This window comes from Squalius cephalus, assembly GCF_949319135.1.
Source record: "Squalius cephalus genome assembly, chromosome: 1".
Lineage (NCBI taxonomy): Eukaryota > Metazoa > Chordata > Actinopteri > Cypriniformes > Leuciscidae > Squalius > Squalius cephalus.
The window spans coordinates 63,615,691-63,637,288 of record NC_137122.1 but is presented as its reverse complement, the minus strand read 5'-3'; the positions used below and the strand labels follow the sequence as shown (position 1 = coordinate 63,637,288).

The 21,598-nt window shown below is 38.9% G+C and overlaps 2 protein-coding genes and 1 long non-coding RNA gene across 8 annotated transcripts in view; 1 reads left to right on the top strand and 2 right to left on the bottom strand.

Moving 5' to 3' along the window:
* ern1 (endoplasmic reticulum to nucleus signaling 1) overlaps nt 1-1,817 on the bottom strand; it is a 41,204-nt gene extending 39,387 nt beyond the window's left edge. The window contains exon 1 of the mRNA XM_079892218.1: nt 1,618-1,817. Within this exon, the coding sequence (XP_079748344.1) occupies nt 1,618-1,689 (72 nt within the window). The 5' untranslated portion in view covers nt 1,690-1,817. The remainder of the gene's footprint in view (nt 1-1,617) is intronic.
* A 1,822-nt stretch (nt 1,818-3,639) lies between these two features.
* Nucleotides 3,640-6,883, top strand: LOC307174038. Its single transcript, XR_013823935.1, has 3 exons — nt 3,640-3,866; nt 4,119-4,154; nt 4,343-6,883. It is a non-coding gene; the product is annotated as an uncharacterized lncRNA (long non-coding RNA).
* tex2 (testis expressed 2) overlaps nt 5,721-21,598 on the bottom strand; it is a 55,963-nt gene continuing 40,085 nt past the window's right edge. For 5 of the 6 annotated variants that reach the window (XM_079893389.1, XM_079893387.1, XM_079893390.1 and 2 more), the window contains exons 4-12: nt 18,296-18,608; nt 16,246-16,454; nt 15,624-15,767; nt 15,441-15,540; nt 12,145-12,265; nt 11,499-11,609; nt 11,003-11,212; nt 8,825-8,945; nt 5,721-7,742 (exon numbers count right to left, since the gene is read on the bottom strand). In XM_079893389.1, coding sequence (XP_079749515.1) covers nt 7,608-7,742; nt 8,825-8,945; nt 11,003-11,212; nt 11,499-11,609; nt 12,145-12,265; nt 15,441-15,540; nt 15,624-15,767; nt 16,246-16,454; nt 18,296-18,608 — 1,464 coding nt within the window. In that variant the 3' untranslated portion in view covers nt 5,721-7,607. The remainder of the gene's footprint in view (nt 7,743-8,824; nt 8,946-11,002; nt 11,213-11,498; nt 11,610-12,144; nt 12,266-15,440; nt 15,541-15,623; nt 15,768-16,245; nt 16,455-18,295; nt 18,609-21,598) is intronic. The other variant, XM_079893392.1, reaches the window with a different exon arrangement.

The window sequence follows — 21,598 nt, the reverse complement described above, 5'->3', positions numbered from 1 at the left end:
GTTTAAATGCACATTTCTTTAGCTTTCATGCGGCACATTTTAAGATGATATTTGGGGAAAAGACATTAAATGCAGAAAACAAATGTTTTTTTTTCTTTTCTTAGATAATCAACATTATTTGATAGCTGAGAGTTGCACTTCTAATGGACGGCCTTTCATTCTAGACAGCAAAACAGAGAAACAATGGAGTGATAATTAATACTGAATCATGAGTCACACACACTTCCTGTGAGCTACAAGTCCACACACACACATGATCGGAGGAACGTCAGGAGAATTAAACTAGACGTTATGCTGAAATCATGGATGAAATCAATAGACTTACAGTCCTTACACTGTATAAAGGTCAAAATTTTGATTAAACCATCAAAATATGAGGGAAATATTTTCTATTTTGTATAATATTTTAAATATGAAAAATATAAAACATGTCTCAAATTTGTTTCATGAAGTCTTGTTTTCATTCCTGTAAAAAAATCAAATAAAGCATTAAATAAACGTTAATAAAGGGATGTGTGAGCAGACTGATAGTTGTACGTAATGTACGGTATGTAAAATGCCGTGCATTTATATGCAACATTCCTGGATTATGTTGATCATAGGCACAATGGAGAAAGTCTTGATCTTTATCTTTATCACTGATGTCTGAGGATCTCAGTTATCAGATCGAAGACTGAAGAACTGCCCGTTTTGTTCAAGATAAATAAACAAGTAAATAAATAAATACTTTAAAATGTTTTAAATAATGTTATATTGTTTGATATACTTTGTTCATAAGTCGCACATCATTGTGCACATCCTTTTTTCTGTCTTTTTTATTGTTCTTCACTGCCAGTCTTTACCAAAATGCTATAAATCTACTGTGATGTTTAGTACAGATCGACCGATATTGATTTTTTATGACCGATATCATAAAAAATGACTGATATGATTTGCATGTTTATGTGCCTGATACCCGATATCTCATTTGTGCATTACCGGCTGTTATGTTAAATAAAGTTTATTAATTAAGAAAGGTGAGTTATTTTACGTTTTGAACACCGTTGACGCAGTGATTTAATTGATTAAGATTAATACAAGATGGCGGCGTTTATCGGCGAATCCTATATTACAAAACCGACACCCAATTAAATATCGGTAAAAGCGATTATCGGTTGATTTTCAGGAAGTTTAAAAGGTGTGTTGTGGAAAAGCTTACACAGGCTCAGGTCCAGCTCTTGACACCGTAGACAAAGGCACTCTTATCCACTGATAAACAAGGATACTGGCTAGTCCAGAAAATATATGAAAGACTCAAAACCTGAAGATAACTCTCTCTAGACACTAGTGATCGGGTCTACTCTCTCATATAAAGCTATTGTTCTGATGTGTCTGCTCAGATCACAGCATGCACATACTTCTGCATATCAGAAATATCTTCATTGTCCATAAAGTCACATTAAACACACAAAGATCAACCTTATGGCAATGTTCAATGACACCCAAACTAACAAGCAAAAGACTAGACAGGGTCACAGGTCAGATCAGCAGTGTTTAGACTCATGACTACAGTAGTAATGCATACAGTAGTACTGAACTGATCAGAGATCAGTGAAACAGTGATGTTGACACACTCACCATCAGACTCCAGCATATGAGCGCAGATATAATCCACACCAGAGCCCTGCTACACACTCCCCACGCCATCATACACACATACAGAGACACGCGGAGTACACGGCTGATATCGGCTCGGTTCACGATCGTTCACTGTGTCATTGTAACGTTACTAGTGAACAGACGGGTTCAATGCGTTTATAGCTCGCTTCCTCTTACTGCTCATGCGCATGCGCACAACGCGATGGGGGGCGGGGCTGCGACACGACGTCACTTCATCTTGGACCGGAAACGAGGAGTCGTATTTGTATTTTTTGTTGTTGTTATTAGCAGCGTATAATATATATATGTTTACAAATTACATAAGATTAAAATTAAATAAGTTATATTAATAATAATAAACGGGGGTAGTAAAATATAAAGAGTAATCTTTTTTTGTTGTTGTTGCAAGGAATCTCTTTTTGAAGAATTTATTTATTTTATTATGAATCTTTTTATTATTCATTATCTAACGTTATTTGGCCTCGACTGGTCTTTTTGTCATGCTGTTAAATAAATAAGTAAATAAATAAACACTTTAAAATGTTTTAAATAATGTAATTGTTTGGATACTTTACTCATAAATCGCACATAATAACAGCTGCTATACATCAATTTTTTGTATGTTTGGACATTAATCCATCATTGCTCCACTGTTGTGTATATACATCCTTTTTCTGTCTTTTTTATTGTTGTCTCGAATTACTGTAGTGTTTTGAACCACGTTTCGTTTCTCTCTACTTCCCTGTACTGTGTTAGAAATGACAATAAATCTAACTTTGACTTTCCAAGAATACCGTGGTCCCCAAAAACAGCTATTAATTTGTTATTCTTACTTGTCCTAATTATCATCAGTAACTAACTTAATTACACTTTACTTATTTGACTGAACAACAAAAACAACAACCTGTGGTACACTAGGGGGTTTTGTTTTAATGGATGTCGATGGAAGTCGAATGCTAATTAAACTGCTTTTGTGATGAAACTCTGCTATTATTGATGGGACAAACGAAGCTTTTCAAAGCTTCGAATCAATTGAACCGACTCACTGTTTCGAAGCGATCGAAAGGCCACACTCTGGCGACCCCTGCTGGTCCAACAGTGTAACTGCAGCAAAACCCCATGCGTAAAAACACCTTTTACAAACCCATTGCAAATGTTTTATTGAAATTATAATCTATCAAATGCAATTACCTAATCATCTAATACCATTACATATCAAGAATATGTATAATATGTGTTCTTTTATCAATTTTAAGGTGTTTTTATGTTTGTTCCATGGATGGCTCAGCTAAACAGGCCAATACGAGACTATTAACTAACTAACGACTATTAGACTACTACTTTTAATTATACTAATGTCTAATTAAAACGTCTACAAATGTATAAAACTGATCAGCGATCAGGTAAAACCCACAGCATTAATGTGTTCACAGAGATCATCATCGCCCTCCAGCGGCGAACCATTGAAATAACGAAGTTTACTGAAACCACGTGACTTTGGCGGTTTGATTCGCGCACCGAACCACTGATTCGACACAAAAGATTCTTAAAGGTTTCGAAGCTTCATGAAACATTGCTCCCAACACTACTTACCATTTAATGATTCGACATCAATTTAATCGTAAACACGTTGCCAATAAACATTTTGGATGTATCTATTATTGGAGTTTAGACCGGGAAAAAAATGCTGCTTTGTATTTTCAGACAGATCGTCTCATACATACATATTGTGTCCTCAAACAGTGGTGTTTTTTATTTATTTATTTATTTATTTGAAACAACTCAGGGTATTCAACAGTATTTATAATTCATAATACGAATGCAAAAATATTATACAGTGTGATGAATGTAAAAGTTTCATAGTTGCGTGGTATCCAGATGAGTCTTTACTGGAATGTGATTGGTTATCAAGGAACACGTGATCCGTTGACCGTTACGCGTTGGCCAATGATTGAGTTCGGCGTCTCCACATATTAAGAGCGTCTCTCGGAAGTTCGTTTATTACACGCAGAGAGCGAGAGAAAACAGTCGCGTTCAGGCGCTAACTTCAGTGTGTTTTATAGGCCGGAGAGACTGAATCTGAAATGCTGAGCCGCTGTTTAGATTCTAGGAAGTGTTTTATCTTTATTTGTCTTCCGTAGTTCCGAAAACTCAAGAGAAATATAAACTCGACACTAGTTTATCATTGAATCTGATGAGCAAACGAGCTAGTGTGTCGATAAATCCAGGTGAGTAAACCAGCAAAGACTAGTCTTACAAACCAATCATCAAATGTTTTTCTTTATTAGTGTAATTTGATGCCGAAAAGGCAGTGTTTGTGCGACTGGCCTGAGTGAGCACGTGTTTGCAGCATGGCTGATACACCCTCATTCACAGGGAAATAACCCTCAAGAGTGTTGATTTAACCAGGATTTAGTCGTGTTTGTCTATATGATCATACTATAACTCATTACTGATGACTTGTTTTTGTCCCCCCTCAGGAGTGTGTGCAGTCTCAGTGGAGCCAGTGGTGTTAGGTAAGGCCAGGCCTGAGTTCATTGAATGAATCCTTCAGTGTTGTATGTCCTGGAATGATGATTTTGCGTTAGACTACTGATCAACATTGATGTGAACTCAAACACTGACCAGACTGCTGGATCTCAGCTCGAGTCTCTGGTCTGAAAGCTGGAGTCGATGATAATGGTGTCTTTTACTTCTGAAACAGGGCGTGAAGGGGAGTTGGATGAAGCTGAGGTTTGTATGTCCCACATCTCTGTAAAGTGTTTAATTCTAGATAAATCTGAGTTTTAACTTATTTTCCATTTATTTTTGGGATATGTATAACTTTCATAGGGTATAATGTTTTGTGGCTGCATGCAAAATTCTGTACTTGTTTGAGTTTCTGTGCATAATAAAACAAAATGGCCGTCTTTGCCTGTGTGTGGTGTTTCTTGTTTCGAGATCTCTTTATTTTCTGGTTGTACAGAGAGCACTGTATCTGAACTCGTGGAGCCCCTTCATGGCTCATCGGGTCAAGCAACGGTGCAACAGTGAACGCTTGTTATAACTGGAGTCTCTTGGTTTTCCCCCCAAGTCGCTCTTTTAAAAGCAAGCAACACAATCCTAAATTACACTTATACACTTACATATTCAGCTTGTGTAAGGTTTCTGTCCTTACATTCGAAACATTATCCCATATGTTTCTGTTATACAGAAGATATCATCCATTTAAACAAGTTCATATTATAATGAAAGGATGCATGACATACACTTTAATGTAAACTCTGCCTTTTTTTGGTAACACTTCATATGATTGACAGCACATTTAGACTAGTAGTGTAGCATGTGTATTACACAAGTTAGTTCATACTTTATATGTGAAATTTTCTTTTTTGTTCACTTAAGAGCCCATGTTTAACTTCATTTCTGAATATTTGTAAATCCATACAGCACAACTTGTGTAATTGAGGTAAAAAGGCTTGAACTCAAAGTTATTGAAAAGTATATATAAAAAAAAAAGTTCAGGTCCAAAATTAATTAAAAAAATCATATAAACTGACCCAATTTTTATTGTAACTGTTGGATTGATGAACTAAACCCTTTCCCAATATATATATATATATACTATTTTCAGAATTGGGTTGTTTTATTATTTCAGCATAATCCAGCTAGTTAATGAACACTTTTGTGGTTGATTAGGTTTCGCACAAATGAAAAGCATCCAGAGCTACGTATTGGTTCTCTATTGCAAGGTTAATAAGCTAAACTATTGAACACAGTCCAAATCATGCCGTCCCATCCACCCAAACTGTGGGACAAAGTAAAAACAACCTAATTCTGACAATAGAAACATGAAATGAACAATTTCTTTTACTGATTTTGCAGCAGTAGTGCATCATATTCATGTTTCCATCAAAACTCTGTGTAAAATAGTAGTTATGACCTTATTAAAACTAGCAACGCTTGCCATTTTCCTCACTTCATGATGCCACACCAATGAGGGCATCCCATTTTGATCATGTGGTCTCATTAGGTTACATTTGACCTCATGTCCCAATATCACCCTCCATTTAAACAAAAAATGAATACTGGAAACACTGGAATTATTTTTGCAAAAGCCTTTTATCAAGTTCCACACACAATCATGTCGTCAATATGGCCGAACACAATATCAACATAAAATATTGTGCAAAGGAATAAGCGATTGGCAGAGCGCGCACAAAAGATCAATTGTGAATGGCAATACTCTAGCACAAAACTGTCATTCGAAGTAAACACATTGAAATCAAAGTACACGTAGGATTGATTATTTGGACTCGAGTCCAAAATAGATGTGGAAATAACCACAATTTACGTTCATTGACACCTTAGCGCCAGCTAAGATACAGACCTTGTCATGTTCGTCGGATATAAAACACTTTTTCTCAGACCTCTCGATACACGTGAAGGATCTGATAATGAATGAATGTCAGAATTCATTCGTGATATTTGATGATCCAACAGAAACGACCTACCTGATTTAATACACCACATGACCTGCAAAGCGCAGTGAAAAGAAGAAACCTGACAATGAACAACACGGATATTAACACTTGATAAAATATGTGGACGAAAACGCTTTGTACATTCAACAATCTCCTTCACATGTACACAACATACGAGTTCATCGTGTTGGAAATAGAATAGCACTTATTTTTAGCCCAAGAATCCACCAAAATCATCTTCAGTTCAAGTGAATAATGGCCATACTCGCATCTTCTCCACTTTATAGTAACGGTTTTACGGTGAGAGCGTGTCACGCAAGCAGTCGAGTTAGCATCTGCTAAATAAAGCCATTCAGTCTTCAAGGAGAGTTAGTTGGGACGTTCCCGTGGGGTTTATGAATAGTGTTTCTCAAGAAACGCCACAAGGATGTTTGTTTATGGGTTGTACTCTTTACCTAGCAACAAAACAGCAGCTTCAAATTCACATTCGACGTGTGGTTTAGGTAAAAATGTGAGTCTCTTGATCTCATTTTACTCATACACTCCCAAAAAACAACACTATTCTAAAAGCCAATAGGAAATTCCCAAGGGAGAGCCATGGTGAATTAGCCTTCCAACATTGACCTAGGGTTCTGTGATGGGAATTTGCACCGAAATACACTTGGATTAGATGACGAACTAAAACTATACAATGATACAGGGGAGCGTTTATGAGCCGGTAGCCATCCTAACTATGCACATTAGCATTGTTAGCACGTTAGTTCCCCTCGCTGGAGACCCAATGCCTGCGGATGTAAAGCTATGAACCCACTAGAATAGGCTGTTTGAGTCGGGATCGCTAAGGAATGAGGGGTTATTGGCTGGTGTCCCTCTTGAGCACAGTGAAGTTGATCTAATTGCATAATCGGACGCCACACAGAGGGCTCAGGCAGCGGTGAATGGAAGAGAGAAATGGTGCACTGGTAGGTCTGTTGAGTCTAAACAAGTATTTGCTGCTTAGAAGCGCATGACACTCATGAGAAAATCATAAATGGCTTTTATGTTTGGTTAAAATGACCATTTCCTGGTGTTTGTAACGCAAATATCGAACCCTCGAAGGTGGTTTGCGGTCGTAGTAAAAGTCCTGTGACGTTAGGCTGTGACCTTAGGCTATTACAGGATACGAGTTTAGGTTGTGCCATGCGACCCCGGGGCTTTTGGTAAGTCAGCGTGCATCAAACAGAGGTAGAGTACACTTTACCTAGGCTTTCTATGCGTCTTCACATCACCAAAACCTCTTTAATCCTGTTCTTGAGGGCCAACAGCATGTGCATTCGGGACCGTCCCAATCAAATCAAACGCAAGCAAGCAAAGCAAGCAATTTTGTCCTTTCTTTTAGTTGTTGGATGTGTATTTTTCACAGCTGTGTTCAATGGGCAATATGGCACCTGTAATCTTCAAGTCAGGTATAGTCTTGCCCTCATGGGACTCGAGTGTTTATCTTCTGCTTTACGCAGACACACATCTTCACATGTCTTCAAGGGATTCCTCGGGGTCCACGGTGTCCTCGTCCTTCAAGGCATTGGCATCGGATCGCGTGTCCATGGCAGAGTGCATGATAGGCAGCCAGACGTCATCCATGTTTGGCATCACAAAGATTTTCTGCGGAAGGCACGAGGGGAAAGAGAAGCAGGTAATGACAATGCAAACATGAAAACCTTGTTTATTAGCAGCAAACAAATGTGGAGTGAGGAACGTTTGGTGTCCTTGTTACATATGTTACATGTACTTACCGTAGTAAATTATGCATAATTACATGCAACAAACCCTAATCCTACCCTAACCCTATAGTAAGTACATGTAGTTCATTAATATTACTCAGTACTTACATATATAATTACACTGTAACAATGACACCTTAAAATATGGTAACCTTGTAACATGTTACATGTACTTACTCAAATAATAATAACAGTAAATCATGCCTAAGAATTGCCTGATAATTAATACACAGCACAGCGTTTGTATAACACCTTAAATTAAAGTGTATATGAAGTTATGTGCTTGTATTTGGCTCCAAACTGGTAATTATGGGATTGCAGCTCTTAATCACAGAGGGAAACCACTAATAAAGAGGTGCAGGCTAAAACGAGTTAGCATTGTAGCATTTCCAGTTCCATCGTCCCGAAGTCAATGGGTTAAATAAAGTCTGTGGTGGACAAGCTCAAGACACTTTCATGTTTTATTCTACGACATTAAACATCGGTATTACCCACTTGTGTTTTTTTTAAGCTGTTTAAGTGTCTAAATGTGACGACAGAGGCTGTGGAGGAGATTAAACATCATCACAGTCCGCTTTTACAGCATCGTTATGCTTATAATTGTGCTCTTATAAACTATTCTAACTCAAACGTTCAGGGAAAATGTGTTTAGAGAAGCTTTTTATTTCTGGCGACTGCATTTAGGCTTCAAAACAACGTGATAATTATCTTGATGGACAAAACGTGCAAGTATCATAAACTTTAGTTGATCACAGAGCTTCTTTTTAGCGATAATCCAAAAGCCTATGGGAAAATCCTATTGGGGTTTAGTCGAAGGAACCAGTGTGATGCGAACGGCCGGCTGGCCTATAAAGAAACGTCATACATGCACCCATAATGCCATGGTTTCGAACACTGGCTCTCGAGGGCCAGAGCACTATCCTTATAGTCCTGTAACACCTTTGAGAAGACCAACCAATTTACCTGAAACTCCTGATCTAGTTTTTTTTCTATCCAGTCTGTCACATGAGCAAAAGTGACCTCTCTCTCGCCCAGTTTGGGCCGAGCTTTCAGCTCCAGACGAGGAGGCTTTCTGAAACCGTACCTGAAATAAACACAAACACACACATCAGCACATGCCCACATATTACCATTACCTGCACTGGTTTAAGGGTTGGTTCACCCCAAAAATTAAATAATGGTCACCAATTACTCTTGTCGTTCCAAACCCGTAAGACTTGGGAACACAAATGAAAATGTGAAAACTCTGTCCCTCCATTGACAGACTAAGCAACTACCACTTCAAAAAGTCCATAAAGAGATCGTAAAACTAATCCATATGAATCGAGTCTCTTCAGAAACTGTGGACTACACCGCTCGATTAAATGTAGGCTTTTATTCACATTTAAACATTGATCAGCAAACATAAACCGAAGCTCACCCGAACCTGCTTGACACATGAGAACAAACATCATTAACATGTGAATTAAAGCCTAAATTCAATCTGTTAATCATTAAAAAGTGATCACATTTCTAAATAGCTCTTTAGAAAATGTGGACTAAACCGCTTGATTGATATGTATTAGTTTTACAATCTCTTTATGAACTATTTGAAGCATCGAAGTGGTAGTTGCTTAGTCTGTCAATGGAGGGACGGAAACCTCTCAGATTTCATTAAATTGTGTTCGGAAGATGAATGAAAGTCTTACGGGTTTGGAACGACATGAAGGGGAGTAAATAATGACTAATGATTTTTCCTTTTTGGATGAAATCTCAGAAATAAATCTTAATAGCCCATTGTATTTGAGTAAAATATAATTCCTTATTTCTTACTGTTGATTTTTGGCAACATTTTTACTTTTTTGACGGGTTTCGTGAGCTTCATCCATGCAATGAAATCTTTAAAAGTCATTTTAAAGCCAATCTTTGAACAGAGGCATGAAATATCTTGCCACGCGTGCTGAATTATGACCAGCAGAGGGCATGATAGCAGCATTTATGATGCACAAAGACGCTGGCTGCATTAGAAAACAGATTTGTTGCCTTGCTGCCTTATCAGGAAATAGGAAATGCATGAAGGTATCTTACGACACTGAGGTAGCGTAACTTCTGACGCAGCAGCGTAACGGTTTAATGATCTACAGCACAACAGAGCTTCAGTGAGAACTAAGCTAATATTTCATTACTCGCTAGAAATTACATCAGAAGTGGAAAACATTGGTCAAAAATGTACATTTACACACTTTTTTTTGGCTAGAAGTAGTTCTGAATGGCCGGTAACCTAATTTAGTAGTGGCTGGTTAGTGAAAATGTTCATTTCAAACCCTGGATACATCTGTGCTGCCTTCAAAAATCGATCAGACGAAGGTTTCTCAGTAGACAGGAACTGAAACTAACATTGTGCCTTGAAATGTGTCCTCGAAGGCAGACTCGTTAAGCTTTCGGACACAGCTACTATCTGACTATACTTCTGCAGGGTCCGTACAAAGTGCTTAAAGCGCTTGAATTTGACTTTTTGAAACAAGTCCTGGAAAACACTTGAAAACAGCCATATTTATGAAAAGGTACTTGAAAAAGTGCATATTAAAACACCATTTATAATTTAATTGATAAAACAATCTTTTCACACAGTTTCTGCTGCATCCCGTCTGATATAGAGCCATTTCGCAAGGCTAGGAGCGTGATATTGACATGAATACATAAATAACATACTTAATATGTATATAATAAGTATGTGATACAGCTTCCATTCTTAATGTCAATCATATATTCATGAGAAAAAAAATCAGTTTGAATAAGGAATATCTTTGTCATAGTGTCCTTTCAATGGTTAAAGTTACCAGTCATTGCATCTGCTGCCCTTTATGTGTACCATTTTGTTTTATCAGTTTATTTATCTATTTACCTTTTTTAGACTTTGAAAGATAATAAAGATATAGTTTGATAAGCGAGATCTCTGATTGTAGTCCTTGAAAACCAAAAAAGTAGTGCTTGAAAAGTCCTGGAATTTCAGTTTACAGTATCTGTACGAACCCTGATTCTGTGCATATATACACACACACACACACACACACACACACACACACACACACACACACACACACACACACACACACACACACACACACACGTGTGTATAGGATATGAATGAATGCAGAGTACCAGATCCGGTCTGTCGGCGGCGGCGGGATGTTGACAGCGAGTGTTCCCTGGCACTCCTGAACCTCCACCGTCAGCACCAGCGGGGTGTTGGACACCTCCTCCATCTTCTTCTTGATGAACTCCGTCTCCGTGGCTTTCTGGAAATACTTGGACTTGGCGATCTTGTCCACAAAGCGCATGATTTTGCTGGATCGGTGTCCGCCAACATAACTGTGAAGAAAAGAGTTATTTCTACAGGTGTGTGTATGGCCATCTTTGATGGGCTGGTGTCAGTGTCCCTTGGGTATTTTCATGGTAACAAGTTGAAATACTATAAAAGAGCAATTTAAAAACCTATACAAGGATTAAAAAAATTGCTTTAGATAAAAACTGGATTCAGGGTTGACTCTTGAACATTCGCCCATCTTTGGCTAAAACGTAGCCATTTTGGCCCACAGGCCGAACTGTTAATAAACACATCCTGAATTAAACACAGAAAGAAGTTTCTCAATCTCACCCTTCCACTCCTGTGATCTCAGGCACTTCGGCAGTGTCTTCCTCATCAGAGGATCCCGCACTCGATGACTCTTCATCGCTGTCGGCCAAGAAGTAAGCGCGTGGTCTGGGTCTAGTGCATCACACAAACAGACAAGAGCTTAAGCGCCATATGTCCATGATAACTGGCTTTCTGAGAGCAAGGGAATGAGCGAAGCTCTTGCAACACACCTAAAATACACAGTAACAAAAATAAAACAAAAATAATAATAATTCTCCATAAAAATGAAAGGTCTGTTCCGAACCCTAGGGAGCTGTAACACTTTTAGGCATCATTTGAGTGTTTCAGACATTAAAGGCCTAATCAAGGGTTTGGAAAAGAGCTTCTGTGAGCACATGCAGAACACAGCGGATGTGGAGGAAAGCAGGGAGAAACATGTACAACATAATGAGAGACTTCGGAAAAGCCCTGATTCAACTCACCATTAAGAGATCACATCCACAAAGAAATGAGTCCAGCGGAAACAGCAAAAAGAGGAAATGATAAATACATCCAACAGAAAAAATAACCCATCAAAAGAACACAGAAAAAAATAAATAAAAGAAGAAGCCTAGATATTTTGGAACAAGTGACGAGGAAACGTTGGTCTTCTGAAACTCTCTCTTACCCTTCTTTCCCCTGTTCTCCTAAGCTTTCTCCCTCCTTTCCCAGTCGGGTCAGGTTCATCTTGGTTTCGAGAGTCATAAGAAAGGAACCGTTGTACGAGATCTCCAGGTCAAACCAAAGGCCTGCGAAAGAGACACTTTAAAAATGAATGTCACTGCATTAAAATAATAACAGAGTCATCTGCAATATAACTTCTCATGAAACAAAAGGCAAAACTCTCCACAGAGAACAATCCCTTATTCTGCCCTGTCTTCTGGATTGTGATTATACGTTTGCAATCAGTATACTCAAAATAATTGTACATTTTATAACGTTTGGAATCAATATGCTCTAAATATTACTGTATTTGTATCCATGTATGTTATTATTTAACTTTTTCATTATCATTTGATCATTAAAGGTAGGGTAGGCAGCTCGCTTTATAAACACTTTTTGTTGTACTGGGTGAAAGTCTCTTCACGTCCGGATAGTCATTGAACGGCGATAAAAAACTATTGCGAAATTACGGCGTTTCCATTAACCGATGTTATGTGACTAAAGCGGCATTCTTTCCTCTCGCGATAAGCATTCCAGAAATCATGGTGACGGATGTTGGATGGTTTAAGTATATCTCAGTATATCTCGATTATTGTTAATGGAGGAGACGTGTTATTCAAGCATTAATGACAAGGAAAGACCCTTAAACTTGTGAGAGGCTCATTTGAGGAGTTTCTGGTGACTGTAAATGCAGGAAAAACTAAATATTCCTGTTTCGAATTGCCTGAAAAACCCCCTCATGCGAAAAAAACATTTTTTGCGAAATATGGGAGTTTTTGCAAAATTGACGTGCTTCCATTTGGCATATTTTCAATTCGCTATTTCAATTTGCGCAATTTGAAGGATAATGGAGACACGGCTAATGAACGCCGCAAACAAACAGCAGCATTTTACAGCATCTCCTGAACCAAAACATCAAGCTTATGCTGCGTTCACCCCATGTCGTAACCGTAATTACCTGTGACGTTCAACCCAGAGCTGCACACGTCCTCAGATTTATGCGTTTCTATATCAACACCTGACCACCACAACGCTGAAATGAATCTGCAGCAGTCAGGTGGTGCAACTCGAGCTCTACAAGTGGTTTCCGTTCATTATTATTGTAATGGTATGTGCTTTGAGACACGAGGTATGGTTAAACGCAGTTTCTCATGACGCTTTGCATGTGTTTTTTGGAGACACTGTGAGATCTCATGCTTCCAAAGCTAACTTGTTATCGCTAGCCTCTCCACAAGTTCAACTAGCCCACAAAGCACGATTACTTTGATTCTGAACTAATCTGACACAACGGGCCACCATTTGCATGTATAAATTCGCATTTTGTCCCCTGAAAAACACGCACAGCATTACTTTCCCTGACATTTCCCCGATTCAAACATCATCCCCCAAATGAATCTGGCTGAACTCCACACCCAGCATGAGCACACACTGATTAAACCGATGCAGGAGTCGCTGGTGAACCCCTGGATCTCCTCCTGAGCAAGTGAAAGGTCAGCGCTGGAGTTTGCTCCTCTCTTGATTGGCTCAGACACACACTGATCCCCCTAAACCCAGCGGGTCGCTTCCTAAGATGACGAACGAGAAGTTTAACAAGCTGGCAGGGGTCTGGTCTTTCACCAAATCACACACACATCCACCGCTGCAGTAACTGTAGGGGTGCCGCTCCATCCGCACAGTGCGTTATGGGCAGAGACACACAAAAAAATTCTGTATTATGAATTTTTAAGGCCAGACCAGTAATTTGGTGAGGTCAATTTGTAAAGAAAGTCTATACGCCTGCACACACACATATACATATATATACACATATATATATATATATATATATATTCAAACGCACATATCTATAGACTGAACACGTAATACGCATGTCAGCGTTATCACAGGTTCACATTTTTGAAGTTTACGCGGAGATAACGTTTTTCAAAATGTGCATTGGACCCTGTTTCAAGGTTTGCGTTCCTGAGCCTCAAACACTGTTGTTGTGTAAATGAACGGCCAGAACACATTAAAAGTTTTCTGTTTTCTGTTAGAACGGTGTCGTGTTAGCGGCCCCTAAGTTAATAACAAATGATCGGAAGTGAATCAATCAAACTAACTTTAGCTGGACAATAACTTTATTCTAGATCTGCTGTAAAGCCAAAACAATCTCTGTTACTGTAATCTCCTATTATCTCTGTAAAGCTGCTTTGAAACAATCTATATTGGTAAAAGCGCTATATAAATGAAGGTGACTTGACAGAGATATAGCTTGACTGTGTCAGTGAGGCACATCTAATGTTGTCGGTAAAATATTTGAGTATGTATGGACATTTCTTTTTTTATTAAGAGATGAAAAATATCACAGGACACTGCTGAAATAAAATGTATGAAAATGTAACCAATGGCTTTGCCATGGGCCCAGGTAAGTTGCTCTGGTTCAATACTTAATCATTTCTAGAGCACGAACAAAAGTTGATCAAAGTGCTTTACAAAGAATAAAAAGAAATAATATACATATATACACCAAACAAGCCAAAATAAGTATTAAGCAATCAATAGAATAAAAGAGAAACCCAGGATGACAAACTATGGAGTATTAAAGGCATAAGATAAGATTTAAAAATATAAACATACTAATATTACCCCAACATATCCCCTAATAAATAAAGGTTGTTTAAAACGCTTTCCTCAGCTGTTTTAGCACTATAGCCCTCCTGTAGCTCAAAGAGGTCATGGGCTTGAGGCTCCAGGGAATGCATGAACTGATGAAATGTAAAACCTTACGTGAAATTCAAGTCGCTTTGGATAAAAGCGTCTCCCCAAATGCATAAATGTGAATGAGAGTGTTCTGGTTATAAATCATGGACAAAAAGAGCAGTGCATGCTGATTACTGCTACGTGCTTTTAAAAGCGTTGGATCAGTATATTATAAAAGTGTCTACAGTGTTCACAGTTTTGACATCGATACCATAGGGCAAAAACTGCCATTTTTAATATCATCTCATAATTTGGCGGCCGGTTTATTAGGCTGCTGTCCCTTTAAGACCCGACGCACAGATCTATTATTCTGTTTTATATTGCCAATATACTTGTCTTTATGTGCCGCACTTTGGGTGTGTGAGCACAAAATCTGCAGGATGAGTAAAATTATGCTCAATATGCGGATTCCAGCCCTGTAACAGCAGCAATATTCATCAATTTTCTATTTGGCGGGTGTAAATGTCAAGCCCTGATGTAATCTAATCTAATATAAACTCAGGAGTCCAGACCAGGCCTTACCTCTGTGATCTACAGATGGTTTGGAGGAGCTGAGGATCTTGGGAATGGATATCCCCATGTCCAGCTCAGTGAGGGTCAGCTCATTCATGAAGTACGGGAGCTGTAATACACATTACACTGAGTTACTGTTCGAAACACGCAGTCAGACGGTCTGGGCTGAGATGCACCTCTGTCAGGACTCACCCTGATCTTACTCAGCTTCTTCTGGATCTTCTTGGACACCACGTCTGCCCAGTACTTCTCTCCAAGAAAGTCCCAGAAAATGCGACCCAGAAGAGCATTGACCCAGGCCTCGGACTCGGCCTCCTGCTCACGACTCTCTGGAAACTACGAGACAAACACAACAGGACATGCTTCACTGGAAGACACTAAAGTAGCATCACAGACTACAGATAGCACTACTAGCTTCACTGTTTTCTGGCAGTGAGGAAGCTCTGCACTCTAAGTGTGTGTGAGATCCCCAAGTGGTTCACCAAAATACGCCACAAGAGGCTAGGTGTTAGCATGGCTAAGCACAATGCGCTGTTTCCAGTTTCCAGTAAATGTAACAAACAACAAGCTATGTTACATACAATACGGTTTGGAAATATGGAATTCAATTTGTTTGATTACAGGTTATAGAAACGTCCAATGTCTTATCCAATGGTACACCATTACAACTAAGGGTGCATTTACATGACAACGATATGCTAGAAATGGAGAAGTTGTAATTGAAAACGGTGTCGTGTAAACAGCCCCTAAACAGACTCAGTTGGTTTATTTGATGTTTGGTTTTTAAATGTAAGATGCTATCTGATTAGTGGACCTTTTTAGCGGTTGCAGGGCTGTTCCCAGCGCTCTGCACAGGGCTTGCGGCCGGGCTGCCGGTGGACTGGCTCACGTATTTGGCCATGTAGACGTTGTACTCCAGAACCTTCTGTTTGACACTGGCACCGAGGTCTTTTTGCCTGGGAAGAGACTGGAGCACTTCATCCAGACTGCCACGACTGCTGCTGCGACTCTGAGACAGACCACCTGCCGAGAGAGAGGGGGGGGGGGGGGTGGGGAAAGGGAGAGAGAGAGAGAGAGGGAGGGAGAGGGAGAGGGAGAGGGAGAGGGAGAGGGAGACAGAGAGAGAGGGAGAGAGGGAGAGAGAGAGGAGAGAGAGAGAGAGAAGGAGAGAGAGAGAGAGAGAGAAGGAGAGAGAGAGAGAGAGAAGGAGAGAGAGAGAGAGAAGGAGAGAGAGAGAGAGAGAGAGAGAGAGAGAGAGAGAGAGAGAGAGAGAGAGAGAGAGAGAGAGAGAGAGAGAGAGAGAGAGAGAGAGAGAGAGAGAGAGAGAGAGAGAGAGAGAGAGAGAGAGAGAGAGAGAGAGAGAGAGAGAGAGAGATATCGATCATCGACATAATGCTACACACTCTTTACACACACAAACAGGGTTTGAAATTAACTTTTTCACTCACCGGCCAGTTTGGCTACTAAATTTTGAATGTACCGGCCATTCAGAACTTCAACTAGCCAAAAAAAAAAAAAAAGGGGGGGCGGGGGTATTATGTCTTATATATACACACACACACACACAATTAGGATTTCATAGCCTACATTAATTTCTTATTCAAAATAAATCCTGTCATCCAGCAATCTCCTCTTTCATCATTTTCACCATAAATGTGTTTTAGGAGGACGGATCAATACAGTACAAAGTGAACATAAAAACAAATGTAGGATGTTGGAAAATAACAATGTCTTTTCTGTTCACCAAATGCTTTTTAATCTTTGCTATTGCTTCAATGCAAATGAACAAGCGTGCCGTTATCTGTTGCGTAGTGACGTGTGTGTTCAAGTGAGCCAGATATGAGCAGATTCTGCGCAATACGCTGTATTTAATATATCATGAGGACTCACGAGAAACAGCACAAGACAAAGAGAAACTCACTTTTGTAGCTTTATTTATTTCTTTGATTAACATTGGGGACACAGAAAGCTGCGGGTTTATTAGGCTGCTGTCACTTTAAGACGAATGCATGTTACGCATGCGTTTTCTTGTTTACAACACATAACCGACTGTGTTCACGAGGATACTCGCTGAGACAGGCATTCTGACTTGATTTTGCGCGCACGTGTCCGTTCAAGCTCAAAAGCAGAGAAATAACATGTATTGCGGATGCGCACAACGCAATATCAATGCTAAAACGATACATCGTGCAGCCCTAAATTCAGGATAATACCGGAAGAGCCATTCTGTCAATGTGTCATGCAAAGAAAAGGGATTAATTCAAACTATAGTCTCACATTGCCAGATCTATATAGTCTATAGTTTCATATTTAAAAGAATTTAAAATTCTTCATGCCTTAAAATAGCTTGAATGTAACTCGACACCCTTGCCTCATTTAGTATGCGCGGTTCTATGAATATGCAAATGAGCCCCGCCTCCACTCACTCACTCAGCTCAGAGATCCACTGGTTGACGATCACACGTTGATCTGATTGGTTACAAGGTAGTTTGTGACGTCAGAAACACCAGCAATTTCAAAGCGTGTTTTTGAGACTGTCTTTGGTTCACTGCAGTTTTAAGGAGAAAACACTCAGCAATGCTGTCGACTTGTGAATTTACACATGGTTTGTCTTAAAGCACATAACACTTAACTTTTACTTCTAAGCAAAGAACGAGAGAACTCCGCCGTGAGTATATCAGGGCGCTGAATCACGGTCCATCTCGTGCGTTGCGTGTGCATTTACGAGTGTGAGTCTCAGCTGCAGTTCACTTAACGGCCACCGGTGTCGCTAATAACAAGCTTCTGAAACTACACACGGCCCCTTTAATGAAAGAACTCCTGATCTGAGTCAAGCAGCATTGTAAACATGAACTTCATCTTACTTGTAGGCAGGCCTGAGGGCTTCTTGGCTTCGTATTTCAGTTTGGAAGCAAACAGCATCCTTCTGAACCATTCCTCCTTGTCTCTTCCGGTCCTCCCGAACAGGTACAGCACAGGTTGTGTGTGCGCTCTCCTAGGCTCCTCGGTAACGCTCTCGGGCTTCTCTCCGAGGACAGGGGTCTTCTCCTCCAACACCTCGCTCTTCTCTCCCTGAGCTTTGGCCATGAAGTCGTCCTGCTTGGCCAGCTCAATGCAGATGGGGTACTTCTTATTCCACACCCTTTTCCTGGCCAGGCTCTGGGGCACCAGGTAGATCTGCAACACCACAACTCAGACTGAACCTTCATTTGTTATATGGTATGGAAATATCACATTCATCGTATGTATTTAAAGGGTTTAAGGAGTTTTGTTTTGGCAAAAGAACAATGTTTTTAGTGAAATGCTATGGAAGCTTGTTTCCGCCACAGAATAAAACATTTTAAAAGATAATTGTGACTTTATATCACGCAATTCTGACTTTATAACACGCAATTGACCATAACACGCAATTGCAACTTTATAACACACAATTCTGACTTTATAACACACAATTGCGACTTTATATCACACAATTGCGACTTTATATCACACAATTGCGACTTTATATCATGTAATTCTGACTTTATAACACGCAATTCTGACTTTATAACACACAATTCTGACTTTATAACACACAATTGCAACTTCATATCATGTAATTCTGACTTTATAACACGCAATTCTGACTTTATAACACACAATTCTGACTTTATAACACACAATTGCGACTTTATATCATGTAATTCTGACTTTATAACACGCAATTCTGACTTTATAACACACAATTCTGACTTTATAACACACAATTGCGACTTCATATCATGTAATTCTGACTTTATAACATGCAATTGCGACTTTATAACACACAATTCTGACTTTATAACAATTCTGACTTTATAACACGTAATTGCGACTAACTCACAATTGCGACTTTATAACACAATTCTGACTTTATAACACACAATTGCGACTTTATATCATGCAATTCTGACTTTATAACACACAATTGCGACTTTATAACACAATTCTGACTTTATAACACACAATTGCGACATTATATATCATGCAATTCTGACTTTATAACATGCAACTGCAACTATATATCACACAATTCTGACTTTATAACACGTAATTGCGACTAACACACAATTGCGACTTTATAACACAATTCTGACTTTATAACACACAATTGCGACTTTATATCATGCAATTCTGACTTTATAACACACAATTGCGACTTTATATCATGCAATTCTGACTTTATAACAATTCTGACTTTATAACACACAATTGCGACTATATCACGAAATTCTGACTTTACAACTCGCAATTGCGACTTTATATCATGCAATTCTGACTTCATAACAATTCTGACTTTATAACACGTAATTGCGACTAACACACAATTGCGACTATATAACAATTCTGACTTTATAACACACAATTGCGACTATATCACGAAATTCTGACTTTATAACACGCAATTGCGACTTTATAACAATTCTGACTTCATAACAATTCTGACTTTATAACACGTAATTGCGAGTAACACACAATTGCGACTATATAACACAATTCTGACTTTATAACACACAATTGCGACTTTATATCATGCAATTCTGACTTTATAACATGCAATTGCCACTATATATCACACAATTCTGACTTTATAACACACAATTGCGACTTTATATCACACAATTGCGACTTTATATCATGCAATTCTGACTTTATAACATGCAATTGCAACTATATATCACACAATTCTGACTTAATACGTAATTGCGACTTTATATCACAATTGCGACTATATAACAATTCTGACTTTATAACACACAATTGCGACTATCACACAATTGTGACTATATATCATGTAATTCTGAGTTTATAACATGCAATTGCGACTTTATATCACGAAATTCTGACTATCACAATTGCGACTTTATATCACACAATTCTGACTTTATAACACGTAATTGGGACTTTATATCACACAATTGCGACTATATAACAATTCTGACTTTATAACATGCAATTGCAACTATATATCACACAATTCTGACTTTAACACGTAATTGCGACTTTATATCACACAATTCTGACTTTATAACATGTAATTCTGACTTTATATCACACAATTGCGACTATCGTGCAATTCTGACTTTATATCATGCAATTCTGACTTTAACACAATTCTGACTTTAAAGGGATAGTTCACTTTGAAATTAAATTTTGGTGTGTTTTAGCTTACCTCAAGGGCATCCAAGATGTAGGTGTCTTTTTTTCCGCAGTAGTTTCAATTTTGATATTTTTAGGTCAAACCGTTCTTGTCTGTCAGTCATTTAATGCAGGTCTGTGGTCACTGTCTCAAAGAGCATGCACAAAGTCCAAATTAAAACAATTCCCCGTCGTCCAAATTAAACAATTCCCCATCGTAAGTACACATTGATGGCCTAAGACACGAAACGAGCGGTTTGTGTGAGAAAACGAACAGTATTTATATCGTTGTTATCTCTTATACACAGCCACGTCCAAGTGATCTGAGGGCGCGGGCGCATCCTGGTGTGTGTCGTGTGCGCAGACTGGTGCATAGATATATATACTAGATGTCACCTTGGCTTCGGCAGTTCATTGGAACGAATGTCTTTAAGGTGACATCTAGTGTATATATGTCTATGCACCAGTCTGCGCACACGTCACACACCAGGAAGCGCCGCGCCCTCAGATCACTTGGACGTGGTTGTGTTATAAGAGGTAAAAACGATATAAATACTGTTCGTTTTCTCACACAAACCGCTCGTTTCGTGTCTTAGGCCATCAATGTGTACTTACGATGGGGAATTGTTTAATTTGGACGATGGGGAATTGTTTTAATTTGGACTCTGTGCATGCTCTTTGAGACAGTGACCATAGACCTGCATTAAATGACTGACAGACAAGAACGGTTTGACCTAAAAATATCAAAATTGAAACTACTGCGGAAAAAAAGACACCTACATCTTGGATGCCCTTGAGGTAAGCTAAAACATACCAAAATTTAATTTCAAAGTGAACTATCCCTTTAACACACAATTGTGACTAACACACAATTGCGACTTTATAACACACAATTCTGACTTTATAACACACAATTGTGACTTAATATCATGCAATTCTGACTTTATAACAATTGCGAATCACAATTCAGAATTGCGAGATGTAAACTCGCAAATTGTGAGAGAAAAAAA